This window comes from Mustelus asterias, chromosome 5 (assembly GCF_964213995.1).
Source record: "Mustelus asterias chromosome 5, sMusAst1.hap1.1, whole genome shotgun sequence".
NCBI lineage: Eukaryota > Metazoa > Chordata > Chondrichthyes > Carcharhiniformes > Triakidae > Mustelus > Mustelus asterias.
The window spans coordinates 43326865-43352082 of NC_135805.1; the positions used below are offsets into that span (position 1 = coordinate 43326865).

General features: G+C 43.9%; 1 protein-coding gene across 1 annotated transcript in view; it reads left to right on the top strand.

Moving 5' to 3' along the window:
* The window catches only part of bckdhb (branched chain keto acid dehydrogenase E1 subunit beta), a 269933-nt gene extending 245666 nt beyond the window's left edge, over positions 1–24267 (top strand). Inside the window, exons 10-11 of the mRNA XM_078212461.1 lie at positions 12332–12481; positions 23835–24267. Coding sequence (XP_078068587.1) covers positions 12332–12472 — 141 coding nt within the window. The 3' untranslated portion in view covers positions 12473–12481; positions 23835–24267. The remainder of the gene's footprint in view (positions 1–12331; positions 12482–23834) is intronic.
* Positions 24268–25218: the final 951 nt, after the last annotated feature.

Sequence of the window (25218 nt, forward strand, 5' to 3'; positions counted from 1 at the left end):
CTGTCTGACATACTGTAGATAATCTATCAGGTTTAGTGTTATAGATTTCTTCTACAAATGTGTGTTGTCAAGAGTTTAACCTTACTACCCATCATCTAGTCATGATAGTGTGAGCTGGGATTTAACATCGAAAACGCCTTGTTACACGAATGGATTACTGTAAACTCATATGTGCCTCCTTTCATACATTATCTGAAATACAGACTGATTGACACTTCAGTGATATGATGTGGAGATGCCGGCGTTGGACTGGGCTGGGCACAGTAAGAAGTTTCTCAACACCAGGTTATAGTCCAACAGGTTTATTTGGAATCACGACTGGAAGGGAACATTCCTCCCGTGCAACAATCGCCAGGCAGGAGAGTTCCCTTCCAGTTGGGGAGCACTTCAGCAGTCAAGGGCATTCAGCCCCCGATCTTCGGGTAAGCATTCTCCAAGGCGGCCCCAAGACACACGACAACGCAGAATTGCCGAGCAGAAAATGATAGCCAAGTTTCGCATGCATGAGGACGGCCTCAACCAGATTCTTGGGTTCATGTCACACTACTTGTAACCCCCATGACTTGCCTGGGTTTGCAAAATACTATGAACTCTCCTGGCTTGAGACAATTCACACCTCTTTAACCTGTGACTATCCCTCTTTCCACGCACACTTCACAGGTTTGTACCTGTGAAGACTTGATTACATTTAAAGACTCACATTCCAACCATTCTTCACATTCCAATCTAATTATTTTGCAATTGTGTCTTTGTCTATATATGCCGTGTTTGTGAACTAACCTCCACACACCTGATGAAGGAGCAGTGCTCCGAAAGCTCATGATTCCAAATAAACCCGTTGGACTTTAACCTGGTGTTGTGAGAGACTTCTTTCAGTGATACAAGGCCAGATATGAATAGTCAGGCTGCATTGTTACAGTTCCGAGTGAACCTAAAGAGTAACAGGAAAATGAATTTTCTTCGACTAAATTCTGTTAAACTTCCCAATGACATTGAAAAAAAGAAAACAAGTCTTAATGATCCTTTAATGGGCAAAATATTCAGATTTGCTGTGCAGTCCTTACTTTGAATAGGATTAACTCTGAGTTTAAGATGAGCAAATTGTTTTTCTTGTCAAAGTTAAGTTTTAATATTTTAATGCCAGGATCAGATATTCTGGTCCGTATATCCTTAATGTTAGAGGGAAGAGCTATGAGGATCAATATTCTGGAATTACATATGTAAAACCGTGGTGTGAGTATTTTAAAATTCTTTGATGGGATGTGAGTGCCACTGTCAAGGCCAGCAGTTGTTTCTCATCCCTAATTACCCTTAAGAAGATGATGGCAAGTGGCCTTACTGAACATCTGCAGTCCATTTGGTGTAGGCACACCGACAGTGCTCTTAGGAAAGAAGTTACAGGATTTTAACAGAGACAGTGAAGGAGCAGCAATATGGTTCCAAATCAGGATGATGGGTGGTTAAGAGGGGAGTTTAGGTGCTCTCATGCAAATGTTGCCCTGTTCTGTGTGGTAAAATTCATTGGTTTGAAGGCACTGCCAAAGGAGACTTGGTGAGTTGCTGCAGTGCATCTTGTCTATAATGCACACTGGAGCCATTGTGTGCTGATGGTGAAAGAAGTGAATGTTTAAGGTGGGGGATGGGGTTTCAATCAAGAAGGGTGCTTTGTCCTGGATGGTGTTGAGTTTCTTGAGTGTTGTTAGAGTCATGTTCATCCAGGCAATTGGTGAGTGTCCCATTACACTCCTGACCTGTGTTTTTAAAGGCTTTAAGGGGTTAGGAGGTGAGGTATTTACTGTAGTGTTCCCAGCCTCTGACTTGCTCTTGTCACTACAGTATTTATATGTCTTGTCAAGTTCAATTTCTCATCAGTGGTAACCCTCCAGATTATTGATGGTGGGGAATTCAGCAATGGACTACCATTGAATGTCAAGGGGAAATAGTTAGAATCTCTCTTGTTGGAGACGGTCATTGCCTGACAGTTGTGTGGCACAAAGTTTCCTTACCACTTATCAGTCCAAGTCTGAACATTGTCCAGATCTTGCTGCATATGGCATGGATTGCTTCAGTATCTGAGGAGTCATGAATGTTACTAAATACCTGACAATTATCAGCAAATATCCCCACTTCTGACATTATGATGGAGGAAAGGTCAATGGTGAAGCATCTGAAGATGCTTGGACCCAGGACACTATCCTGAGGAACTCCTGCAGCAGTGCCTTATGGCTGAAATGATTGGCCTCCAACAAACCCAAGCATTTTTCTTCGTGCAAGGTATGACTCCGATTCCTGGATAGCTTTCCCTCAGATTCCCATTGATTACAATCCTGCTAGGGCTCCTTCATATTAACAAAGAACAAAACCAAAGAACAGTACAGCGCAGGAACAGGCCTTTCAGCCCTCCAAGCCTGCACCGATCACATTTACCTAACTAAACCAACCGCTTATATCCCTCTATTCCCCATTCGTTCATATGCCTCTCGCGATAAGTCTTAAACGTGGCTAACGTATCTGCCTCAACCACCTCACTTGGCAGTGCATTCCAGGTCCCCACCACCCTCTGTGTCAAAAAAGCATCCCCCGCACATCTCCACTGAACCTTCCCCCCCTTATCTTGAACTTGTGCCCCTTGTAATTGTCATTTCTGCCCTGGGAAAAAGCTTCCAACTGTTCACTCTATCTATACCTCTCATAATTTTATAAACTTCTCAGGAGAACTGGAGAAAGTCTCTAACCCAATCTTGCTAGCATCACCGACATCCAAAGAGCATTATTGTTTTAATTCTATTTACGTTATTATTGCAAAAACCAAACATCTTTCCCAAATCTCACTGTCATTGTGGGATAAAGTTGATGCACTCTGAACCAAGCTTCTGGAGCAAAGCATTTTATGAAAGTGGAACACTCTGCTGAAGGACCAGACAATTGATGATAGCCCATGCACTCCAATGGTTAATCGCAGAGGCACTATAGCAGCATTCATGAAATAGTTCATAGTTTAGACAGCCTTGACTGTTTAGCTGAAAGGAGGCTTGAAGATTCGTATCACTCATAGGGTAAAAAAAGAAACAATCTAAAAATACAGTTAGGGAATTGGAGCTGGATGAACTTCGGATCATTCGGGAGGCAGAGGGAGTGATAGATAGCAGTTATTGGGAAGTGGTAACACCTAAAAACAAAGCTAGCTGGGTGACAGTCAGGAGAGGGGAGGGGAGGAAGCATTCATGCAGGGATCCCCTGTGCTTGTTCCCCTCCAAAATAAGTATACCGTTTTGGATACTGTGGGGGCGGGGGGGGGGATGACCTTCCAGGGGTAAGCCACGGTGACCAGGTCTCTGGCACGGAGTCGGGCTCTGTGGCTCAGAAGGGAAAGGGGGAGAATAGGAGAGCAATAGTAGTGGGGGATGCAATAGTTAGAGGCACAGACAGATGGTTCTGTGGGCGCGAACGAGACTCCAGGATGATAGTCTGCCTCCCTGGTGCCAGGGTCCTGGATGTCTCTGAGCAGGTAGAAAGCATCCTAAAAGGGGAGGGTAATCAGACAGACGTCATTGTCCACATTGGTACAAATGACGTAGGCAGAAAGAGCAAGGAGGTCCTGCAAGAGCAATTTAGGGAGTTAGGTAGAAGGCTAAAAAACAGGACCTCTAGGGTAGCAATCTCTGGATTACTCCCTGTGCCACGTGCTTGTGAGGCTAGGTACAGGGAGATTGTGCAGCTGAACATGTGGTTAAAGAACTGGTGCTGGAGGGAGGGTTTCAGATTCGTGGATCATTGGGAAGTCTTCCAGGGAGGATGGGACCTGTACAAGAAGGACGGGTTACACCTGAACTGGAGGGGCACCAATATCCTGGCTGGGAGGTTTGCTAGTGTGGTTCGGGTGGGTTTAAACTAATGTGGCAGGGGGGTGGGAATCAGAACAATAGGTCAGCAAGCGTAGAGACTGGGGATGAGCATGGGGCCAAGACAAGGCTACCTAAGAGGAAGAGCAATCTGGGGGAGGATGAACTCAGTGGGCCTGGAGGTCTGGAGTGCATCTGCTTAAATCCAAGGAGCGTAACAGGCAAGACAGATGAACTTAGAGCCTTAATGCATACGCGGAACTTGGATGTGGTTGCAGTGACAGAGACTTGGTTAAAAGGACAGGACTGGCAGCTGAATATTCCGGGGTATAAGTGTTTTAAGCGAGACAGAGGAGGGGCTAGAAGAGGTGGGGGAGTAGCAATACTGGTTAGGGAGCATATTACAGCGGTACAGAGGGTGGACAATTTGGAAGGATCATGTAACGAGACACTGTGGGTAGAGCTCAGAAACAGGAAGAGCGCAGTCACTATGCTGGGGGTATACTACAGGCCTCCCAACAGCCCACAGGAAGTTGAAAAACGGATATGTAAGGAGATTCTGGACAGGTGTAGAAAAAATAGCGTTGTTGTAGTGGGAGAATTTAATTTCCCTCATATAGACTGGAAATCCCTTAGGGCTGGGGGTCCGGATGGGGAGGAATTTGTAAAATGTGTCCAGGGAGGTTCTTTGGAACAATATGTTGACAGTCCAACTAGAGAGGGGGCTATACTGGACCTAGTACTGGGGAATGAGCCCGGTCAGGTCATCAAAGTTTCAGTGGGGGAACATGTGGCGAACAGTGACCACAATTCTGTAAACTTTCGGATAGTCATGGAAAAGGATGAGGGTTGTCCTATGGGTAAGGTGCTGAATTGGGGGAAGGCTAACTACAGCCGGATTAGGCAGGATTTGGTGGCTGTTGATTGGGAGAGGCTGATCGAGGGTAAATCCACATCTGGCATGTGGGAATCTTTTAAGGAGCATTGATAGGAGTGCAGGACAGGCATGTGCCTGTAAAAAGGAAGGACAGGAAAGGTAGGATTCGAGAGCCGTGGATAACCAGAGAAATTGTGGGTCTAATCAAAAAGAAAAAAGAGGCATACATAATGTCCAGGCAGCTAAAAACAGATGAAGCACTGGAGGAATACAGAGAAAGTAGAAAAGAACTCAAACAGGGAGTTAGAAGGGCAAAAAGGGGTCACGAAATGTCCTTGGCAGACAGGATTAAGGAGAATCCCAAGGCATTTTATACATACGTTAGGAACAAGAGGGTTGTCAGAGAAAGAGTCGGACCTCTCAAGAACAAAGGAGGATAATTATGCTTAGAACCCAAGGAAGTAGGTGAGATCCTAAATGAATACTTTGCATCGGTATTCACAAAGGAGAGGGACACGTTTATTGATAGTGTCTCAGAGGGATGCGCATTCCCGTTAGAACAAATTGCAATTACAAGGGAGGAAGTGTTAGGTGTTTTAGGAAGCATTAAGGTAGACAAATCCCCAGGGCCAGATGGCATCTGTCCTCGATTACTGACAGAGACGAGATGAAATTGCTGGGCCTCTAACAGAAATCTTTGTTTCTTCATTGGACACTGGTGAGGTCCCAGAGGATTGGAGGATAGCAAATGTGGTCCCGTTATTTAAGAAGGGTAGCAAGGATAACCCGGGTAATTATAGGCCAGTGAGCTTGACGTCCGTGGTAGGGAAATTGTTGGAGAAGATTCTTAGAGATAGGATCTATACACATTTAGAACTGAATAGTCTCATTAGCGATAGACAACATGGTTTTATACGAGGGAGGTCATGCCTCACAAATTTGGTTGAGTTTTTTGAGGAGGTGACAAAAATGATTGACGAGGGAAGGGCCGTGGATGTCGTCTACATGGATTTTAGTGAAGCATTTGACAAGGTCCCTCATGGCAGGTTGTTGCAAAAGGTTAAGTCTCACGGGATCAAATGTGAACTAGCTAGATGGGTTCAGAACTGGCTTGGTCATAGAAGACAGAGGGTAGCAGTGGAGGGGTCTTTTTTCTGATTGGAGGTCTGTGACTAGTGGTGTTCCGCAGGGCTCTGTACTGGGACCTCTGCTGTTTGTGATATATATAAATGATTTGGAAGAAGATGTAGCTGGTCTGATTAGGAAGTTTGCGGACGACACAAAGATTGCTGGAGTTGCAGATAGTGATGAACATTGTCAGAGAATACAGCAGAATATAGGCTGGAAAATTGGGTGGAGAAATGGCAGATGGAATTTAATCCAGATAAATGCGAAGTGATGCATTTTGGTAGATCTAATGCAGGGGGGAGCTATACAATAAATGGCAGAACCATCAGGAGTATAGACACACACAGGGATCTGGGTGTGCAAGTCCACAGATCCTTAAAGGTGGCAGCACAGGTGGAAAAGGTGGTGAAGAAGGCATATGGCATGCTTGCCTTTATTGGACGGGGCATAGAGTATAAAAGTTGGCATATGATGTTGCAGTTATATAGAACGTTGGTTAGGCCACATTTGGAATACTGCGTCCAGTTCTGGTCGCCACACTACCAGAAGGACGTGGAGGCTTTGGAGAGAGTGCAGAAAAGGTTTACCAGGATGTTGCCTGGTATGGAGGGTATTAGCTATGAGATGAGATTGAGTAAACTAGGGTTGTTCTCCCTGGAAAGACGGAGGTTGAGGGGCGACCTAATAGAAGTTTATAAAATTATGAAGGGCATAGATAGGGTGAACAGTTGGAAGCTTTTTCCCAGGTCAGAAATGACAAACACAAGGGGTCAGAAGTTCAAGGTAAGGGGGGCAAGGTTCAATGCAGATATGCGGGGGACGTATTTTACAGGGTGGTGGGGGACTTGGAATGTACTCCCAAGCAAGCTGGTTGAGGCAGACACACTAGGATCATTTAAGACTTATCTAGATAGCCACATGAACAGACTGGGAATAGGGGGATACAAACGGATGGTCCAGTAAGGAACACATGATTGGTGCAGGCTTGGAGGACCGAAGGGCCTGTTCCTGTGCTGTATTGTTCTTTGTTTTGTTAATATTGAAACTGCAAGCATATCACAAATGGCTCATGAAAATTTTCTGTAAGTTTTGGTAGTTACTTTAAGTGCACCACATGTAGAATCAGCCTCACATTATCAGAGATGAGATTTTGGCAGACTTAAAAGTACAACTTAAACAGCTTATTATAATTTAATACTTGATTACTTGGATTCTCATAACTATAGTTTTGGATGAATAGTGCGGGTAATTTATCATAATTATAGCAAATGAAAACCTGCAGAGCTCCATTTGTTGCTTTCAACCTTAATCGTGTGAAGTGTAGGTCTGTCTATGTTTCAGATATTATTTGATGGAAAGTGTTTGCAAAAGCACTCAAGCATTTAAGAAAAATCTTTTCTGAGGTCTCTTAATACCATATTATTTAATAGAACGTGACAAAACTTTGAGACAAGTTGATTGATGAAACACACGCGGAATAGTGAAAGAACAGTTTGATATTGGCTATCTGATACACCCTTAAGGACATAAGAACATGAATTATAACTCAAAGTTAACAAATCTGTACAAGTGCTGTAAGATCTCCAGGCATGGGGGTCCAGCTTATGTAATAATACATACCTGATGGTTTTCCAGGTGATTGACACAAAGCCCTTCGGTGTAACTTTTTAATGTTAACAAGTAATGGGGAGGTTTCCTTTCCTCTTTCTTAAAAACTGGTGTTTGTCAGTGTTATGATCCTGTAGACACTGATAACTTTTAAAATGAAATTTGAGCTTCCAGTGACAGACTGAAAGCATTACATGACAGGATTTCAAGATCATACTATTACTGTAACAGCAATATTGTTTATCACTATCCAGTTTCTATTTTATTCGTTCGGGGATGTGGGCTTTGCTGGCTGAGCCTACATCCCCTGCCCATTTTTGCCCATTTGTAATTGCCCATGAACCTAGGTAGCTTGCCATTTTAGAGGGCATTTAAGAGTCACCCACATTGTTGTGAGTCTGGAGCTACATGTAGGCCAGACCAGGTAAAGGTGGCAGATTCTCTTCCCTAAAGGACATTAGTGAACCAGATAGGTTTTTAAGACATTTGATAATGGTTTCATGGTCTTCACTGGACTTTTAATTCCAGACTTTTACTAAATTCAAATTTCACCATCTGCTATGGTGGGATTTGAACCTGGGTCTCTGGATTACTAGTCCAGTGACAATACAATTACGCTTATAAAGTAGGCAACTTATACTCTAAACTGCAAAAATATTTCCCCATTTGACTTCTAAAACAACCAAAAGTCCCCCCTCCTCCTACCCTGCTTGATGCCATCCCTTAAGTGGACATTTTATTCTCCCTGAACCAGTTCACTGCTACTCTCTGCTCCCGACGGCCTGCTTCCTTTTTCTTCCCAGTCAAGTTACTTTGGATCCTAGAACGGACTTTCACTGTGAACATTATAGTAGAGATCCCTTCCCACTAGCCCAAGCTAGGCAAATCTTCCCGCCTCCTTTAAATCCTCTCAAACTCGATCTCCAATCTGCGTTTGAGTTCCCACACCCGTTTTGCATGGTGACCATCAGGATCAGCATTTTCTCTGCTTCAGATGCAGGACTAGCTTTTAGCCTTTATCTCCTGCTCTCTGCTCCTTAGAAGACTGACTTGTGTGCAAGTTTCATGAGTACTTTAGAAAACCTGTAACTTAATATTGCAGTGGCTTTCTATGAACGTTTTTTTCCCCAAAGCACATCTCCATGGCACTGTGAATTATATGGACCTTGTATCCAGGTAGAAATGGTAATTAGGCATTTTCTAGACGCGCAACTCTAATTCTGTCTTGGAATTAAACAAACCGTTTAAAATATGATTGTTTTTAAAACCTGACATTCACAGCTCCCTGTGAGACTTGGGAGACTAACAGTTGACCCACAGTCAACACAGATGTGAACATCTTTCCCCTTCTCAGAAGTTTCTTGATTTAGGCCCCTCTTTAAGAACATAAGAACTAAGAGCAGGAGTAGGCCATTTGGCCCCTTGAGCCTGCTCCGCCATTCAATAAGATCATGGCTGATCTTTTCGTGGACTCAGTTCCACTTACCCGCCTGCTCACCATAACCCTTAATTCCTTTACTGTTCAAAAATGTATCTATCCTTGCCTTAAAAACATTCAATAAGGTAGCCTCAACTGCTTCACTAGGCAGGGAATTCCACAGATTCACAACCCTTTGTGTGAAGAAGTTCCTCTTTTGTTCTCATAGCTACCAAGTCACCCAGGTTTTTTGTTGGGCAGAATTCAGGGCAGGTCATATTCCTCAATTTTACCTTGAACAGACAGCCCCAGAGTACAGCAATGTTATAAACTTCGTATCGTAACATCAAAATAATTTTTGGATGATCTAACAGAAAGTTTGATTCAGAATATCTGTCCCAGTTTCTACACCAAACAGTTGTTTACATCGAGTAAGCTATGTGAGATATGCTTATTCATCCATTAATCATACTGACTAAATTTACCATGTTAGAAATGTGTTTTTTCTCCATGTCTTTGTGCCTTTCCATGTGCAATCATGTTGAGCAGTTACATTTCAGACTAACAATTTGCTGGAAGTGCAAACTTTTAAAATCAGTATTCTGCTCCAAAAGAGAAGAAATGTGCACTGAGAATTAATTTTGAAGGGTAACTTTGTCCTGAAAAAAGAATTGCACAATTAAAGTGTTTTTCCTAACCTCGGGACATCTGAAAGCATTTTGCAACCAGTGAAGTAATTTTGAATTGCAATCAATGTTATGGTGGCAGTTTAGGAAAAAGGGAAGTGCAATGTTACCTGGGTGTCATGATGGAACAGTCACTGAAGGTTGGAATGCAGGTACAGCAGGCGGTGAGGAAAGTTAATGGCATGCTGGCCTTCATAGCAAGAGGATCTGAGTATAGGAGTAAGGATATCTTGCTGCAGTTATACAGAGCCTTGGTGAGGTCACACCTTGACTATTGTGTGTAGTTTTGGCCTCCGAGTCTCAGGAAAAACATTCTTGCTTTTGAGGGAATCCAGCGAAGGTTCACCAGACTTAATTCCTGGAATGACAGCACTGATATATGAAGAGAGACTGGATCGACTGGGCTTGTACTCAACGGAATTTAGAAGAATGAGAATGGATCTCATAGAAACATATAAAATCCTGATGGGACTGGACAGGCTAGATGAGGGAAGAATGTTCCTGATGTTGGGGAAGTCCAAGACTCGGGGTCACAGTCTAAGAATAAGGGGTAAGCCATTCAGGACTGAGGTGAGGAAGAACTTCTTCACTCACAGTTGTGAATCTGTGGAATTTTCTACCACAGAAAGCTGTTGATAGAGAATACCTCAAAGATGCACTAGGGAATCTCTCTGGAAGTTTCCAGGTAAGAAACTGCACGGCGATTGTTCAAAAGTGTTAACTTCCCCTGGACAATTGGGCTGCAGTGGGAATGTCCAACATAACAATTTGAATCGTTAACTTTGGTTGGTTCTTCCAGTTATACATCAATATTACTGTGAAAGAGTTAGAAGAAATTAAACCTTTTCTAACTTCACTGTAATTATATTAAGCACCCAGACTGAACTCCACACAGAGCACCACTACTCTCATCTGCCCACTGCCCAAACTGGACCCAACTCAATTCACCCCTACCCCAACCTGCCTACTGGAGTGGAGCAGATGCCTACCCATGAGTGGACCCAACACCCTCTCCCCCTTTCTGAGCAGAGCCAACACCACCCATCTCCCGAATGGACCTGGACTCCCAACATCCCCGGAGTGAAGCCAACACTCCAGCTCCCCCAAGCAGACCCGACACCTGGTCACTTACCTTCCCCCTGGCCTGCCAGGTTCACTGGGCCCTTTAAGCCTACCTGATTTCCAGCAGCCGGTGCAGTAAAGAGTTGGGCGTGACCTCCCTGGGTTCACTGGAGTTGCACTGCGCAGTGGCCTTCGGGGACTCTTCTGCTGCAGGCTTCAAGCAACTCCAGCCAGCAGAGGTTTCAGCAAAGGTTTCCAGAGCAGGTCAGTGCGCTTTAATCTCTTGTAATTCCAGTGGGACATCACTTTACCCACTGGGTGGAAGTTATGGCCCAATGTTTTGCTGCATTATTAAACTAACATTGACATAATCCTTAAACTAGAAAAGTATCAGAATTTGTAGCGGTCAATAAGTACCCTTAATGTGCTATCAAATATTTTTATGGGTCATTTTATCAGATGTTACAGGTAGACTATGATACTTAGGGAAAAATTTGTTGTACTGACAGGCTCTGCATTTGTAATAAAAAATGTATCCACTTCTCAGGTGCTGGCAAGGCCATTTTTGATTGCACCTAGAATATGATGCCAGGCCTTCTTTTGGACTATTGCAGTCCTAGTGGTGAACCTGTACTCACAACAGAAGTACGTAGGAAATTCCAGCATCTTTACAACAATGAAGGGATGGTTGCATATATCCCAGTCAGAATAGTGTGTGCCTTGGAGGGAAAGTTGAACATAATGGGGGTCCCATGTCCTCACTGACATGATTCTTCTAAGTGGTGCAGGAGGTCCTGCCAAAGAAACCTTGGAGACTTTCTGCAGTACAACCTAGAAATAGTATACACTGCGGCCAGATGTGTAGATAGCCATAATATGGAGATGCCGGCGTTGGACTGGGGGTCACTCACCTGATGAAGGAGCAGTGCTCCGAAAGCTCGTGATACCAAATAAACCTGTTGGACTTTAACCTGGTGTTGTGAGACTTCTAGATTTGTAGGTAGGAAAGGAAGTGGATGTTAAGATTATGGATCCAGTGTTCTGGTATCTTCAAAGATGATTCTAAGTCAGTTTTTTCGTGGAAATATGTCTGAAGTTAAGCATCCAGTTGTTCAAGTCAGTCTGATATGCTGAACATGGATAGAATGATGAAAAGCAGAGCGTACATAGATTAGTTTTACTTCATTGAGAATGGGTGTGCTTTTACCATTAGATATTATTCCGGGAAACTCTGTTGTAGTAAATGATGAAGAAGTTTCCTATATCAATGAACAAAGCTTTGAAGTAGATACTTTCTTATTATATGACCTATTAAACACAAAAAAACAGAACAGTAATATCATTGTGTGACTTGCTGCAAGTTTTCTCTGTAAACTCAATCTGCTTTTCAAGAGTCAGGTTAATGTTATGCAGATAAGGGAACATGGATTGATTTGTTGCACAGAAAAAAGAAATGTCAGTAAGTGAAAACTAAACCAGTTGATATGATGTTACCATATCCATTCTGGGCCAGAAGTGCCCAGAGCACAATGCATGATATCAAAAACAGTATTTGTTAACACAAACTTGTACTACATAGAGCAAGAACTAAATAGAGTACACTTTGTGCTTTGTGGGTGTAGCTCAAACACCCAGAAGGTTAATTTGTGTGGACAAAATCTGATTGTCACTGAAACCTGTACTCATATTACTTTTTTTCCGTAATTTACAGGAAGAATGCTTCCTTAATCTGGAGGCGCCGATCAGCAGGGTCTGTGGATATGACACACCTTTCCCGCACATCTTTGAACCCTTCTACATACCAGACAAATGGAAGTGCTTTGATGCTGTGCGGAAAATGATAAATTATTAAGTGCAGCAGGTAAGAAACCTTAATTTCATACGGATATGGGTTAGCACCTTAAATATATGTTGATGAAATCTGCAAGTAAGTTCTATGGCACTCGTATAATCAATAATTTGAAAATGGTATTCAGTTGTTATGGTGATGTTTGAGTAATTTGACATTTATCAACTACCACAGCTTGGGTTACAGCCTTTAACATACTCCCTATTTATTTTAAGTAATACGGGCTGTTTTCATTTCTTCAGTGAAACCTACATTATTTGAAAACAGTAGGAACATAACGGGTAGCTCTAATTTCAATCTTGATTGTCCTCCTTACTGCTAAAGTACATGATGTTCAAAAAAGGGAGTATCATTTGTGCTGCAGTTACCACAGGATTTTAAGAAATTTGTAGTATATTGAAAGAACTAACTACCTGGTGCATTCACCATGGCAACATCTCAGCCAATCAGGGCAACGTCTCAGCCAATCAGCGACATCTTGCCAACGAATCAGCACCCCATTTTCCAAGCTGTGTTAAATGTTGGAAATTTCATATTTTTGCAGCTGTTCTGCTGAGTGCAAAGCAAAAAACTTCAACAGCATGTCCCTTTTTTTCAACAATAAGTAACAAAAATATTTTCTTGCTTTATCTTGTACAATAAGACATACGTTTCCATGCAACATTTGCATTTTTCATAATTTAAGTGGTTTCTTTCCCTCTTCACCACATCCCAGACTCCGTGGTTGGTGACGCTGCGGTATTGTATCTACCCATTTACTGCCCTAACCTACCCACTCACCTGAGACCCTTCGCATTCACCACCTGAATTCTCATGCAACTCTTTATCAGTACAAATGACTATTGGAACTTCCAAATGGAGAACAACTTGCATTTATAGAGCCATTTTAAAATAGAGAAAGTAATCTCAAAGCACTTCACAGAGGAAAACAGTTAATAAAAATGCAATTAACCAGAGGAGCTTGAGACCATATACCACAAGTTTAGTCAGACGGATGGGTTTTAGGGATTTATTAGAGTGTAAGTGAGGCAGAAATGACAATTACAAGGGGGTACAAGTCCAAGGTACGGGGGGAAAGGTTCAGTGGAGATGTGCGGGGTAGGTTTTTTACACAGAGGGTGGTGGTGGCCTGGAATGCATTGCCAAGCGAGGTGGTTGAGGCAGATACATTAGCGACATTTAAGACTTATCTGGATAGACACATAAACACGCAGGGAATAGAGGGTTATAAGCGGCTAGTCTAGATAGGACAACGTGATCGGCGCAGGCTTGGAAGGCCAAAGGACCTGTTCCTGTGCTGTACTGTTCTTTCTTCTTCCTTCAATACTTGAGAATTACAGTCAATCTGGACCTTGAAATACTTTGTCACGGTGGCACAGTCCTTAGCACTGCTGCCTCACAGCGCCAGAGACCTGGGTTTGATTTCTGGCTTGGGTGACTGTGCGGAATCTGCATGTTCTTCCCGTGTCTGCGTGAGTTTCCTCCGGATGCTCCAGTTTCCTCCCACAGTCCGAAAGACGTGCTGGTTAGGTGCATTGGCCATGCTAAATTCTCTCTGTGTACCCGAACAGGCACTGGAGTATGGCAACTAGGGGATTTTCACAGTAACTTCATTGCAGTGTTAACGTAAGCCTACTTGTGATTAAAAAATAAACTTAATTAGACAACTCTCGAGACTAATTTCTGCCCTATATACTGTGTTTGCCAGATACCATTATCCTAAAAATTAGTTGACAATGTGATGCTGGGTTGCCAGTTAACCTAGCAGGAATGAGGATAAGCATAGAAGCAAACACTTAGATATGGCTGGATATAGGAAAGCCTATTCAAAATCATCATCAAACATGCCACATTCGTAGCTGGCTCTGGATAATTCATTGCTCCCTGAATGTAACATTGGAGGGCAATACCCATAGAGTGTACTGGATATGCACCAGCCCCCAGCTTCATGTTTGATGGGCCTATTTGATACTGAGAATATTCTGACCCATTTGATCAACCCTTGCTGCGCATGTCCATGAAGTAGAAACCACTCAAGCAGGAAGTTTTACAACTTGCTAGATATATTGAAGCATAATTTATAGTATTGTAGAACGGTTAAAATGTTTGGAAAACTCGGGATATTTCTTAAAGATCTACTTGGAACAATTGTTTTTAGAAATGTAGCTCTCCTCAATACTCCTGAACCCCAACCTGAACCCCACCCTCCACCACCATCACCAACATCATCACATACCATTGAAAAAACACCTTGCCATATAGTCAGATTCCCATTCCTAAATCCCACATCTGGGATAGGAAGTATAACCCAGTGTAACCTACCTGCTTCTTCTCTTAACCTCCTGCCCAGGACCTTAGCCAACAAGCTGCTGAAACTCATTATATGCTTAATGCCATCAATGTAGAACAGTACAGTATCCATGTATAAAATACTGTGAAATGATGTATGTAAGCTATTACGAGACCAGCTGTTGTTTCTACTGGGCAGTCAATTCCCAGAGCAGAACCCTGGCTCAGTAGATCGTAACTTTTATTTTTTGTTTAGAGACATGGATGAACAGAGTCACAGGACTGCCGATTAACTTTCAACAAAACAATAAAATATTTATTAAACAAAAAAGATTAATTATAATACATTACTCCTTTACCTCGCTATACCTTTTCAGGTATATACAGATTTATAAGGATTAGACAAGTTACAAAGTATATCTTATATACCAGTGGTTCCCAAACTTTTTTCACTGGGCCACACTTTCGGAATAAAAATTTGCTCGTGCCGCACCAAATTTTTTATTGATAAGAAATACATTCAAAAACAAAAAAAAAAAAACTCCTAGCAGTGCTTGATTCATAACATAGAACACAACTACTTTATAATATGATCATGGGACATCCAGAAAGTATAAAACAATGCTTGTTTAAACCATGTTTAAATGTTTTTTTGATTGTCCTTGAATCTTCCCGTCACACTTGCCATCCTCTCTCGCCGCACCAGTGTGGCGCGCCGCACCCTTTGGGAACCACTGTTATACTAATGTTCTCAGTAAGTACACAGTCCATGTAAACCAATAGGCAAAATGTGAAGCCAAGTAGTAGATGCGACCCCACTTCAACTCATGTGGATTTCTATCAAATCCCCCCAGATGCTTGTCACGCTGTGAGCCAATTGATCTCTTTGGAACTCTGGCTTCCACACAAGTGTTTCCAAATTCCACTCACAAAGAACACACTTTGAAATCCCATGCAAAGCTTTCTGGGATGCCTTCCACAAGGATCCACATCCAAGATTTCAACTTCTCCCTTCAGTATTCCTCTGCCCTGGAACACCACATGAATTCACGCTTCCACACAATCTCTCCGGTTCTCAGCTGTGCCAATAGAACACCACTGCTTCGCAGATTGTATTGTGGTATTACCAACCTTAAGGTTACTTAAGATATCTGACTCTCACTAAACAGCTTCTTCAAGTCTGCATCTTGCAGCTCTGTCTTAAATTGTCTTTATATAAACATCTGGAAGAAGGTGTAACTGGGGTGATCAGTAAGTTTGCAGACGACACGGAAATGGCTGGACTTGCAGATAGTGAGGAACATTGTCAGAGGCTACAGAAGGATATAGATAGGCTGGAAATTTGGGCAAAGAAATGGCAGATGGAGTTCAATCCAGATAAATGCGAAGTGATGCATTTTGGTAGAACTAACGTAGGGGGGAGCTATACGATAAATGGCAGAACCATAAAGGGTGTAGATACGCAGAGGGACCTGGGTGTGCAAGTCCACAGATCCTTGAAGGTGACGTCACAGGTGGAGAAGGTAGTGAAGAAGGCATATGGCATGCTTGCCTTTATAGGACGGGGCATAGAGTATAAAAGTTGGGGTCTGATGTTGCGGTTGTATAGAACGTTGGTTCGGCCGCATTTGGAATACTGCGCCCAGTTCTGGTCGCCACACTACCAGAAGGATATAAACTGTCTCAGTGAGGGAGTGCTGCTCGGGCTGCAGTAGAGTGTGACAGTTGCTGTCTCAGTGAGGGAGTGCTGCTCGGGCTGCAGTAGAGTGTGACAGTTGGTGTCTCACTGAGGGAGTGCTGCTCGGGCTGCAGTAGAGTGTGACAGTTGCTGTCTCAGTGAGGGAGTGCTGCTCGGGCTGCAGTAGAGTGTGACAGTTGGTGTCTCACTGAGGGAGTGCTGCTCGGGCTGCAGTAGAGTGTGACAGTTGGTGTCTCACTGAGGGAGTGCTGCTCGGGCTGCAGTAGAGTGTGACAGTTGGTGTCTCACTGAGGGAGTGCTGCTCGGGCTGCAGTAGAGTGTGACAGTTGGTGTCTCACTGAGGGAGTGCTGCTCGGGCTGCAGTAGAGTGTGACAGTTGGTGTCTCACTGAGGGAGTGCTGCTCGGGCTGCAGTAGAGTGTGACAGTTGGTGTCTCACTGAGGGAGTGCTGCTCGGGCTGCAGTAGAGTAATTAATTAATTTAATTATTTTTCAGTTCAATTAGTGAAAAAAATCGGAGGTTTTTTTTTCTAAACAGGAAATAGGCCCAGCAGCAGCCTGGGAAGATTTTGGAGGGTTTAAAAGTAGGCCGCACCTTTGAGCGGGCAGCGTCGTTAGCGGGCAGCGGAGTGAGCAGGGGACAGAGTGAGAGCTAAAAGGGCTTTGGCTCACAGGGCTTCGGCAAAGGCGAGGAAGGTTGTTTGTTTGTTTCTCTTCGGTTACACCCCCTTTTTGTTTTATCCCAAAAACTAAAAAGGACATGGCTGGTATGAGTGGGAGGCCAGTATACTGCATTCGGTGTGGGATGTGGGAGTTCCTGGAGACAACTTGCCTCCCGGAAGTCCATATCTGTGCCAGATGTGTGGAACTGCATCTCCTGAAGGATCGTGTAAGGGAGCTGGAGCTGAGGCTCGATGAACTCAGTTTAGTTAGGGAAAATGAGAGAGTCATAGATAAAAGTTATAGTCAGGTAGTGACACCAGGGTCTCGGAAGGAAGACACGTGGGTCACGGTTAGGAGGGGTAATAGTCAGAAGGGTGATGTGCCAGAAAGCACCCCAGTGGCAGTCTCCCATAAGAGAAAGGGATGGGCAACAGATGGGAGAAGGGAAGGGAGTGAGCAGTCTGTGGAGGGATCCCCTGTGGTTGTCCCCCTCCACAATAGGTATATTGTTTTGGATTCTGTGGAGGGGGATGACCCTCCAGGGGTAAGCCACGAGGACCAGATCGCCTCCACGGAGACAGGCTCAGGGGTCCGGAAGGGAAAGAAGGGGTTTAGGAGAGCGATAGTTGTGGGGGACGCAATAGTTAGAGGCACGGACAGGCGCTTCTGTGGGACTGAACGAGAATCCAGGATGGTAGTCTGCCTCCCTGGTGCCGGGGTACTGGATGTCTCCGAGAGGGTAGGAAGCATATTTAAAAAGGAAGGTAGTCAAACGGATGTGATTGTACACATTGCGGGAAATGATGTAGGTAGGAAGAGCAGGGGGGTCATACGAGAGAAATTCAGGGAGTTGGGTGCTAGGCTAAAAAGTAAGACCTCCAGTGTAGCAATCTCTGGACTGCTCCCGGTGCCTAGTGCAAGTGAGGCTCGGAACAGGGAGATTCTACAGTTGAACGCGTGGCTAAAGGACTGGTGCAAGAGGGAGGGTTTTAAATTCATAGATAACTGGGAAATCTTCAAGTCAGGATGGCAACTGTACAGAAAGGATGGGTTACACCTTAACTGGAAGGGAGCAAATATCCTGGCTGGGAATTTTGCTCGAGTGTTTCGGCAGGATTTAAACTAGTGTGGCAGGGGGGTGGGGAACAAAACAGGAGGTCAGTAAATACTGAGGCTGGGGTCGAGCTGGGGGCCAGGGCAAGGCTAGCTAAGAAGAGGAGCACTCTGGAGGAGGAGGACCTGACTGGGCCTGGAGTGCATCTGCTTCAATGCGAGGAGTGTAACGGGTAAAACAGACGAACTTAGGGCCTTAATGCTTGTGTGGAATTTGGATGTGGTTGCGGTGACGGAAACTTGGTTAAAAGAAGGACAGGACTGGCAGCTGAATATTCCGGGGTATCAGTGTTTTAGGCGAGGCAGAGGAGGGGCTAAAAAAGGTGGGGGAGTAGCGATATTAGTTAAGGAGCATATTACCGCGGTGCAGAGGGTAGACAACTTAGAGGGGTCATGTACTGAGTCGCTGTGGGTGGAACTCAGAAACAGGAAGGGTGCAGTCACTATGCTGGGGGTGTACTACAGACCACCCAACAGCCCAAGGGAAGTGGAGGAAAGGATATGTCAGGAGATTCTGGATAGGTGCAGAAAACATAGGGTTGTTGTAGTGGGGGACTTTAATTTCCCTGGCACAGACTGGAAAGTGCTTAGAGCTGGGGGACCGGACGGGGAGGAATTTGTAAAATGCGTACTGGAAGGTTCTTTGGAACAGTATGTAGATAGCCCGACTAGAGAGGGGGCTATACTGGACCTAGTTCTGGGAAATGAGCCCGGTCAGGTCGTCAAAGTTTCGGTAGGGGAACATGTGGCAAATAGTGACCACAACTCTGTTAACTTTAGGATAGTAATGGACAAGGATGAGTGCTGTCCTACGGGCAGGGTGCTAAATTGGGGGAAGGCTGACTATAGCCGGATTAGGCAGGAATTGGTGGATGTTGATTGGGAGAGGATGTTCGAGGGTAAGTCCGCGTCTGGCATGTGGGAGTCTTTTAAGGAACTATTGATAAGGCTGCAGGATAGGCATGTGCCTGTGAAAAGGAAAGATAGGAAAGATAGGATTCGAGAGCCGTGGATAACCAGGGAAATTGAGGATCTGATTAAAATGAAAAGGGAGGCGTACGTTAAGTCCAGGCAACTGAAAACAGATGGAGCTCTGGAGGAATACAGAGAGAGTAGGAAAGATCTCAAACGGGGAGTTAGAAGGGCAAAAAGAGGGCACGAGATGTTCTTGGCAGGCAGGATTAAGGAGAATCCTAAGGCATTCTATTCATACGTTAGGAACAAAAGAGTTGTCAGGGAGAAAATCGGACCTCTCAGGGACAAAGGAGGGGAATTATGCTTAGAACCCAAGGGAATAGGGGAGCTCCTAAATGAATACTTTGCATCGGTATTCACGAAGGAGAGGGGCGTGTTAACCGGGAGTGTCTCGGAGGGAGGTGTTGACCCGTTAGAGAAAATCTCCATTACGAGAGAGGAAGTGTTAGGTTTTTTAGGGAACATTAAAACTGACAAAGCCCCAGGGCCTGATGGCATCTATCCTCGACTGCTCAGGGAGACGAGAGAGGAAATTGCTGGGCCTCTGACGGAAATCTTTGTCGCTTCTTTGGACACGGGTGAGGTCCCTGAGGATTGGAGGATAGCGAATGTGGTCCCGTTGTTTAAGAAGGGTAGCAGGGATAACCCAGGAAATTATAGGCCGGTGAGCTTGACGTCCGTGGTAGGGAAGTTGTTGGAGAGGATTCTTAGAGACAGGATGTATGTGCATTTAGAACGGAACAATCTCATTAGTGACAGACAGCATGGTTTTGTAAGAGGGAGGTCGTGCCTTACAAATTTGGTGGAGTTTTTTGAGGAAGTGACAAAAACGGTTGATGAAGGAAGGGCCGTGGATGTCGTCTATATGGATTTCAGTAAGGCATTTGACAAAGTCCCACATGGCAGGTTGGTTAAGAAGGTTAAGGCTCATGGGATACAAGGAGAAGTGGCTCGATGGGTGGAGAACTGGCTTGGCCATAGGAGACAGAGGGTAGTGGTCGAAGGGTCTTTTTCCGGCTGGAGGTCTGTGACCAGTGGTGTTCCGCAGGGCTCTGTACTGGGACCTCTGCTATTTGTGATATATATAAATGATTTGGAAGAAGGTGTAACTGGTGTAATCAGCAAGTTTGCGGATGACACAAAGATGGCTGGAATTGCGGATAGCGAAGAGCATTGTCGGGCAATACAGCAGGATATAGATAGGCTGGAAAATTGGGCGGAGAGGTGGCAGATGGAATTTAATCCGGATAAATGCGAAGTGATGCATTTTGGAAGAAATAATGTAGGGAGGAGTTATGCAATAAATGGCAGAGTCATCAGGAGTATAGAAACACAGAGGGACCTAGGTGTGCAAGTCCACAAATCCTTGAAGGTGGCAACACAGGTGGAGAAGGTGGTGAAGAAGGCATATGGTATGCTTGCCTTTATAGGACGGGGTATAGAGTATAAAAGCTGGAGTCTGATGATGCAGCTGTATAGAACGCTGGTTAGGCCGCATTTGGAGTACTGCGTCCAGCTCTGGTCGCCGCACTACCAGAAGGACGTGGAGGCATTGGAGAGAGTGCAGAGAAGGTTTACCAGGATGTTGCCTGGTATGGAGGGTCTTAGCTATGAGGAGAGATTGGGTAGACTGGGGTTGTTCTCCTTGGAAAGACGGAGAATGAGGGGAGATCTAATAGAGGTATACAAGATTATGAAGGGTATAGATAGGGTGAACAGTGGGAAGCTTTTTCCCAGGTTGGAGGTGACGATCACGAGGGGTCACGGGCTCAAGCTGAGAGGGGCGAGGTATAACTCAGACATCAGAGGGACGTTTTTTACACAGAGGGTGGTGGGGGCCTGGAATGCGCTGCCAAGTAGGGTGGTGGAGGCAGGCACGCTGACATCGTTTAAGACTTACCTGGATAGTCACATGAGCAGCCTGGGAATGGAGGGATACAAACGATTGGTCTAGTTGGACCAAGGAGCGGCACAGGCTTGGAGGGCCGAAGGGCCTGTTTCCTGTGCTGTACTGTTCTTTGTTCTTTGATGTGGAGGCTTTAGAGAGAGTGCAGAGGAGGTTTACCAGGATGTTGCCTGGTATGGAAGGGCTTAGTTATGAGGAGAGATTGGGTAAACTGGGGTTGTTCTCACTAGAAAGACGGAGGATGAGGGGTGACCTAATAGAGGTGTATAAAATTATGAAAGGCATAGATAGGGTGAACGGTGGGAAGCTTTTTCCCAGGTCGGTGGTGACGTTCACGAGAGGTCATAGGTTCAAGGTGAGGGGGGGGGAGGTTTAAGACGGATATCGGAAGGACGTATTTTACACAGAGGGTGGTGGGGGCCTGGAATGCGCTGCCGGGCAAGGTGGTGGAGGCGGACACACTGGGAACGTTTAAGACTTATCTAGATAGCCACATGAACGGAGTGGGAATGGAGGGATACAAAAGAATGGTCTAGTTTGGACCAGGGAGCGGCGCGGGCGTGGAGGGCCGAAGGGCCTGTTCCTGTGCTGTATTGTTCTTTGTTCTTTGAGGCCCTCTCCCTACTTTTTTAACTTTAGTGAACAGTACTTTGTTCAGATTTCTGTTCTTTATTCCTTTAAACTTTTGGATCTCATATTCTCAGAGTTCTGGCTGCTCTTTCGCTTCCAAAAATTGTTTCCTGCATCCCTGTATTAAACTGGCAGCCTGTATTAACAAAGAACAAAGAAAATTACAGCACAGGAACAGGCCCTTCGGCCCTCCAAGCCTGCACCAACCATGCTGCCTGACTTAACTAAAACCCCCTACACTTCTGGGAACCATATCCCTCTATTCCCATCCTATTCATGTACTTGGAAAGACACACCTTAAAAGTCACTACCGTATCCGCTTCCACTACCTCCCCCGGCAGCGAGTTCCAGGCACCCATCACTCTCTGTGTAAAAAATCTGCCTCGTACATCTCTTTTAAAACTTGCCCCTCGCACCTTAAACCTGTGCCCCCTAGTAATTGACTCTTCTACCCTGTGAAAAAGCTTCTGACAATCCACTCTGTCCATGCCTCTCATAATCTTGTAGACTTCTATCAGGTCTCCCCTCAACCTCCGTCGCTCCTGTGAGAACAAACCAAGTTTCTCCAACCTCTCCTCATAACTAATGCCCTCCATACCAGGCAATATCCTGATAAATCTTTTCTGTACCCTCCCCAAAGCCACCACATCCTTCTAGAAGTGTGGTGACCAGAATTGAACACTATATTCCAAGTGCGGCCTCACTAAGGTTCTATAAAGCGTCAACATGACTTGCCAATTTTTAAACTCAATACCCCAGCCGATGAAGGCAAGCATGCCGTATGCCTTCTTGACTATCTTCTCCACCTGCATTGCCACTTTCAGTGACTTGTGTACCTGTACACCCAGATCCCTTTGCCTATCAATATTCCTAAGGGTTCTGCCATTTATTGTATATTTCCTATCTGTATTAGACCTTCCAAAATGCATTACCTCACATTTGTCCGGATTAAACTCCATCTGCCGTCTCTCTGCCCAAGTCTCTAACTGATCTATATCCTGCTGTATCCTCTGATGGTCCTCATCGCTATCTGCAAATCCACCAACCTTTGTGTCGTCCGCAAACTTACTAATCAATCCAGTTACATTTTCCTCCAAATCATTTATATATATTACAAACAGCAAAGGTCCCAGCACTGATCGCTGAGGAACACCACTTATCACAGCCCTCCATTCAGAAACTCCATTCTTTTGGGAAATCTGATTTCTACAGTTCCCTTTTTTTGTGTCCAGCTTTTCTGGTTCCAGCTTACAACAAAGTTCTTGCTGTCCCAGGGTGAGTTTCTGGTTGCTAAACAACAACTTAGTTTTTTAAGCCTATATCTGCTTTCATGTTGTAAAACCTCAATTGCAATACAGGCACAGTTTAAAGTGAAACTAAGACCTATAGACATGCATACATCTGTGTCTAATATGAAAATGACTACAATTTTAACCCTTTCTTAGCACAGAATTACAAAAACACAAATTATACTTAAGCTTAAACTTGCACCTTATTTCTAATACCCACAAATACAAATGTCAATTACTTAAACTAGCTCTAATTCCTAACAAAATACATAATTTAAATACATTGAAGAATGATTGGAGTGCAAGGATGAATGAGGAAATTTTACTCTGGCTACAGGTACGTGTTTAACCATTTATGTTACTTATCAACCATCCTTACAAACTATCACTACTATGCATCTTAAATATGTGTCAGACTGGAACTATGGGTACAAGCTTTAAAAACATTGTTGATATCAAAAACTTTGAAGAATATTAAATTTATAAAGTTTAAGCACATTTTGCTCCTTCCCAGCATCTTGAAGTTTGTACTTGGTCACACCTTCTTTCTCAATGTCTTGACATTTTAAAAGTAGTGTAAATTGTACAATTTGTTCCCGTCTTGGAACCCACCTACTTGTCAAGCTTCATGAAATGCAATAGGATTGTGTGTGATACATAAAGCGAGAATTATTTTCACCCTGTATTAGCTCTGTCTGGGAAGGTGATCAGTGTACTCCATACACCCATTTAATTTGAGGATTTATATTGAGATGTGCTTAAAATGACCTGTAATTCATGTCAATGACTTCTTCCCTTTTAGAGGTTAACGGGTGGACTGGACTTTGCTGCACTCTCCAGAGGTCTGTCACGTTATATCCAGATCAATTCTTATTGCCCAAAATATAAGCTACCTGCTGTAGCAGAGAAGATACAAAATCTGACACAGCTGCAGCATTCCTGGAAATCACAAAAAAACTGACCCTGGCTATACTTTTCTATTTAATCACAAGAGAAATGGTTGAGTTTTAAACCAGGTTTGTCTCGAGGCAACAAATTTGTCTGTACTTCTGATTTAAAGGTGAATTAAAATGTCTCTTTACAATGATTTATCTGTATTGCAGACCGTGTGGTTGGTATTGAGTCTGCAAAATTGATTACAGCTCTCTTTTTGCATTAAATGTGCCCATCCAATGTAATATTAATGGAAGTGACTTTTATTACATGTACGAAAATAAAAATATATATGTCCTTAAGTTGTTTCTGAAATAATTTGAGATTTTTTCCTTGGTCTCTTGAAAATGACAATGGTGCTGTACATTTTAATTAATTTACTGTGAAACCGAGGGATGAAAGCAAATTACTGCGGATGCTGGAATCTGAAACCAAAAGAGAAAATGCCGGAAAATCTCACTCTGCTTTGACAAAGGGTCATCTGGACTCGAAACGTCAGCTCTTTTCTTTCCTTACAGATGCTGCCAGACCTGCTGAGATTTTCCAGCATTTTCTCTTTTGGTTACTGTGAAATCAATTTTGGTTCAAGACTGAAAGCAATTATAAATTCCACCTGAAATTATATTTTATCCTACATGTAATGGGGTGATTATCAAAGTGTTACATAAGGTGGACAATAAAAGTTAAACTCCACGCCTGTCGTATTAAAGATAGCATTGCAAATATAACACGGATTCCAATTAAAATATGTACATGATCCAATGTATAATTCCAGAATTTTCAATGATTCCGAATCCCAGAATCTCTGAAAAACTGCAAGTGTAAACTACATGCTTTTTTTTTGTTTTTGATATAAGAACATAAGAACTAGGAGCAGGAGTAGGCCATCTGGCCCCTCAAGCCTGCTCCGCCATTCAATAAGATCATGGCTGATCTTTTTGTGGACTCAGCTCCACTTACCCGCCCGTTCACCATAACTCTTAATTCCTTTATTGTTCAAACATTTATCTATCCTTGCCTTAAAAGCTACACTGGCTAGGCCAGCATTTGTTGAACATCCTTAATTGCCTTTCAGACAACACTTAGCTGGCTGGCCGTGTGTACTGTGAGGAGGATGCTAAGAGACTGTGGGGTGACTTCGACAGGCTGGCTGAGTGGGCAAAAACTTGGCAAATGCAATATAAAGTGGATAAATGCGAGACTATCCACTTTGGTGGCAAAAACAGGAAGGAAGATTATCTGAATGGTGGCAG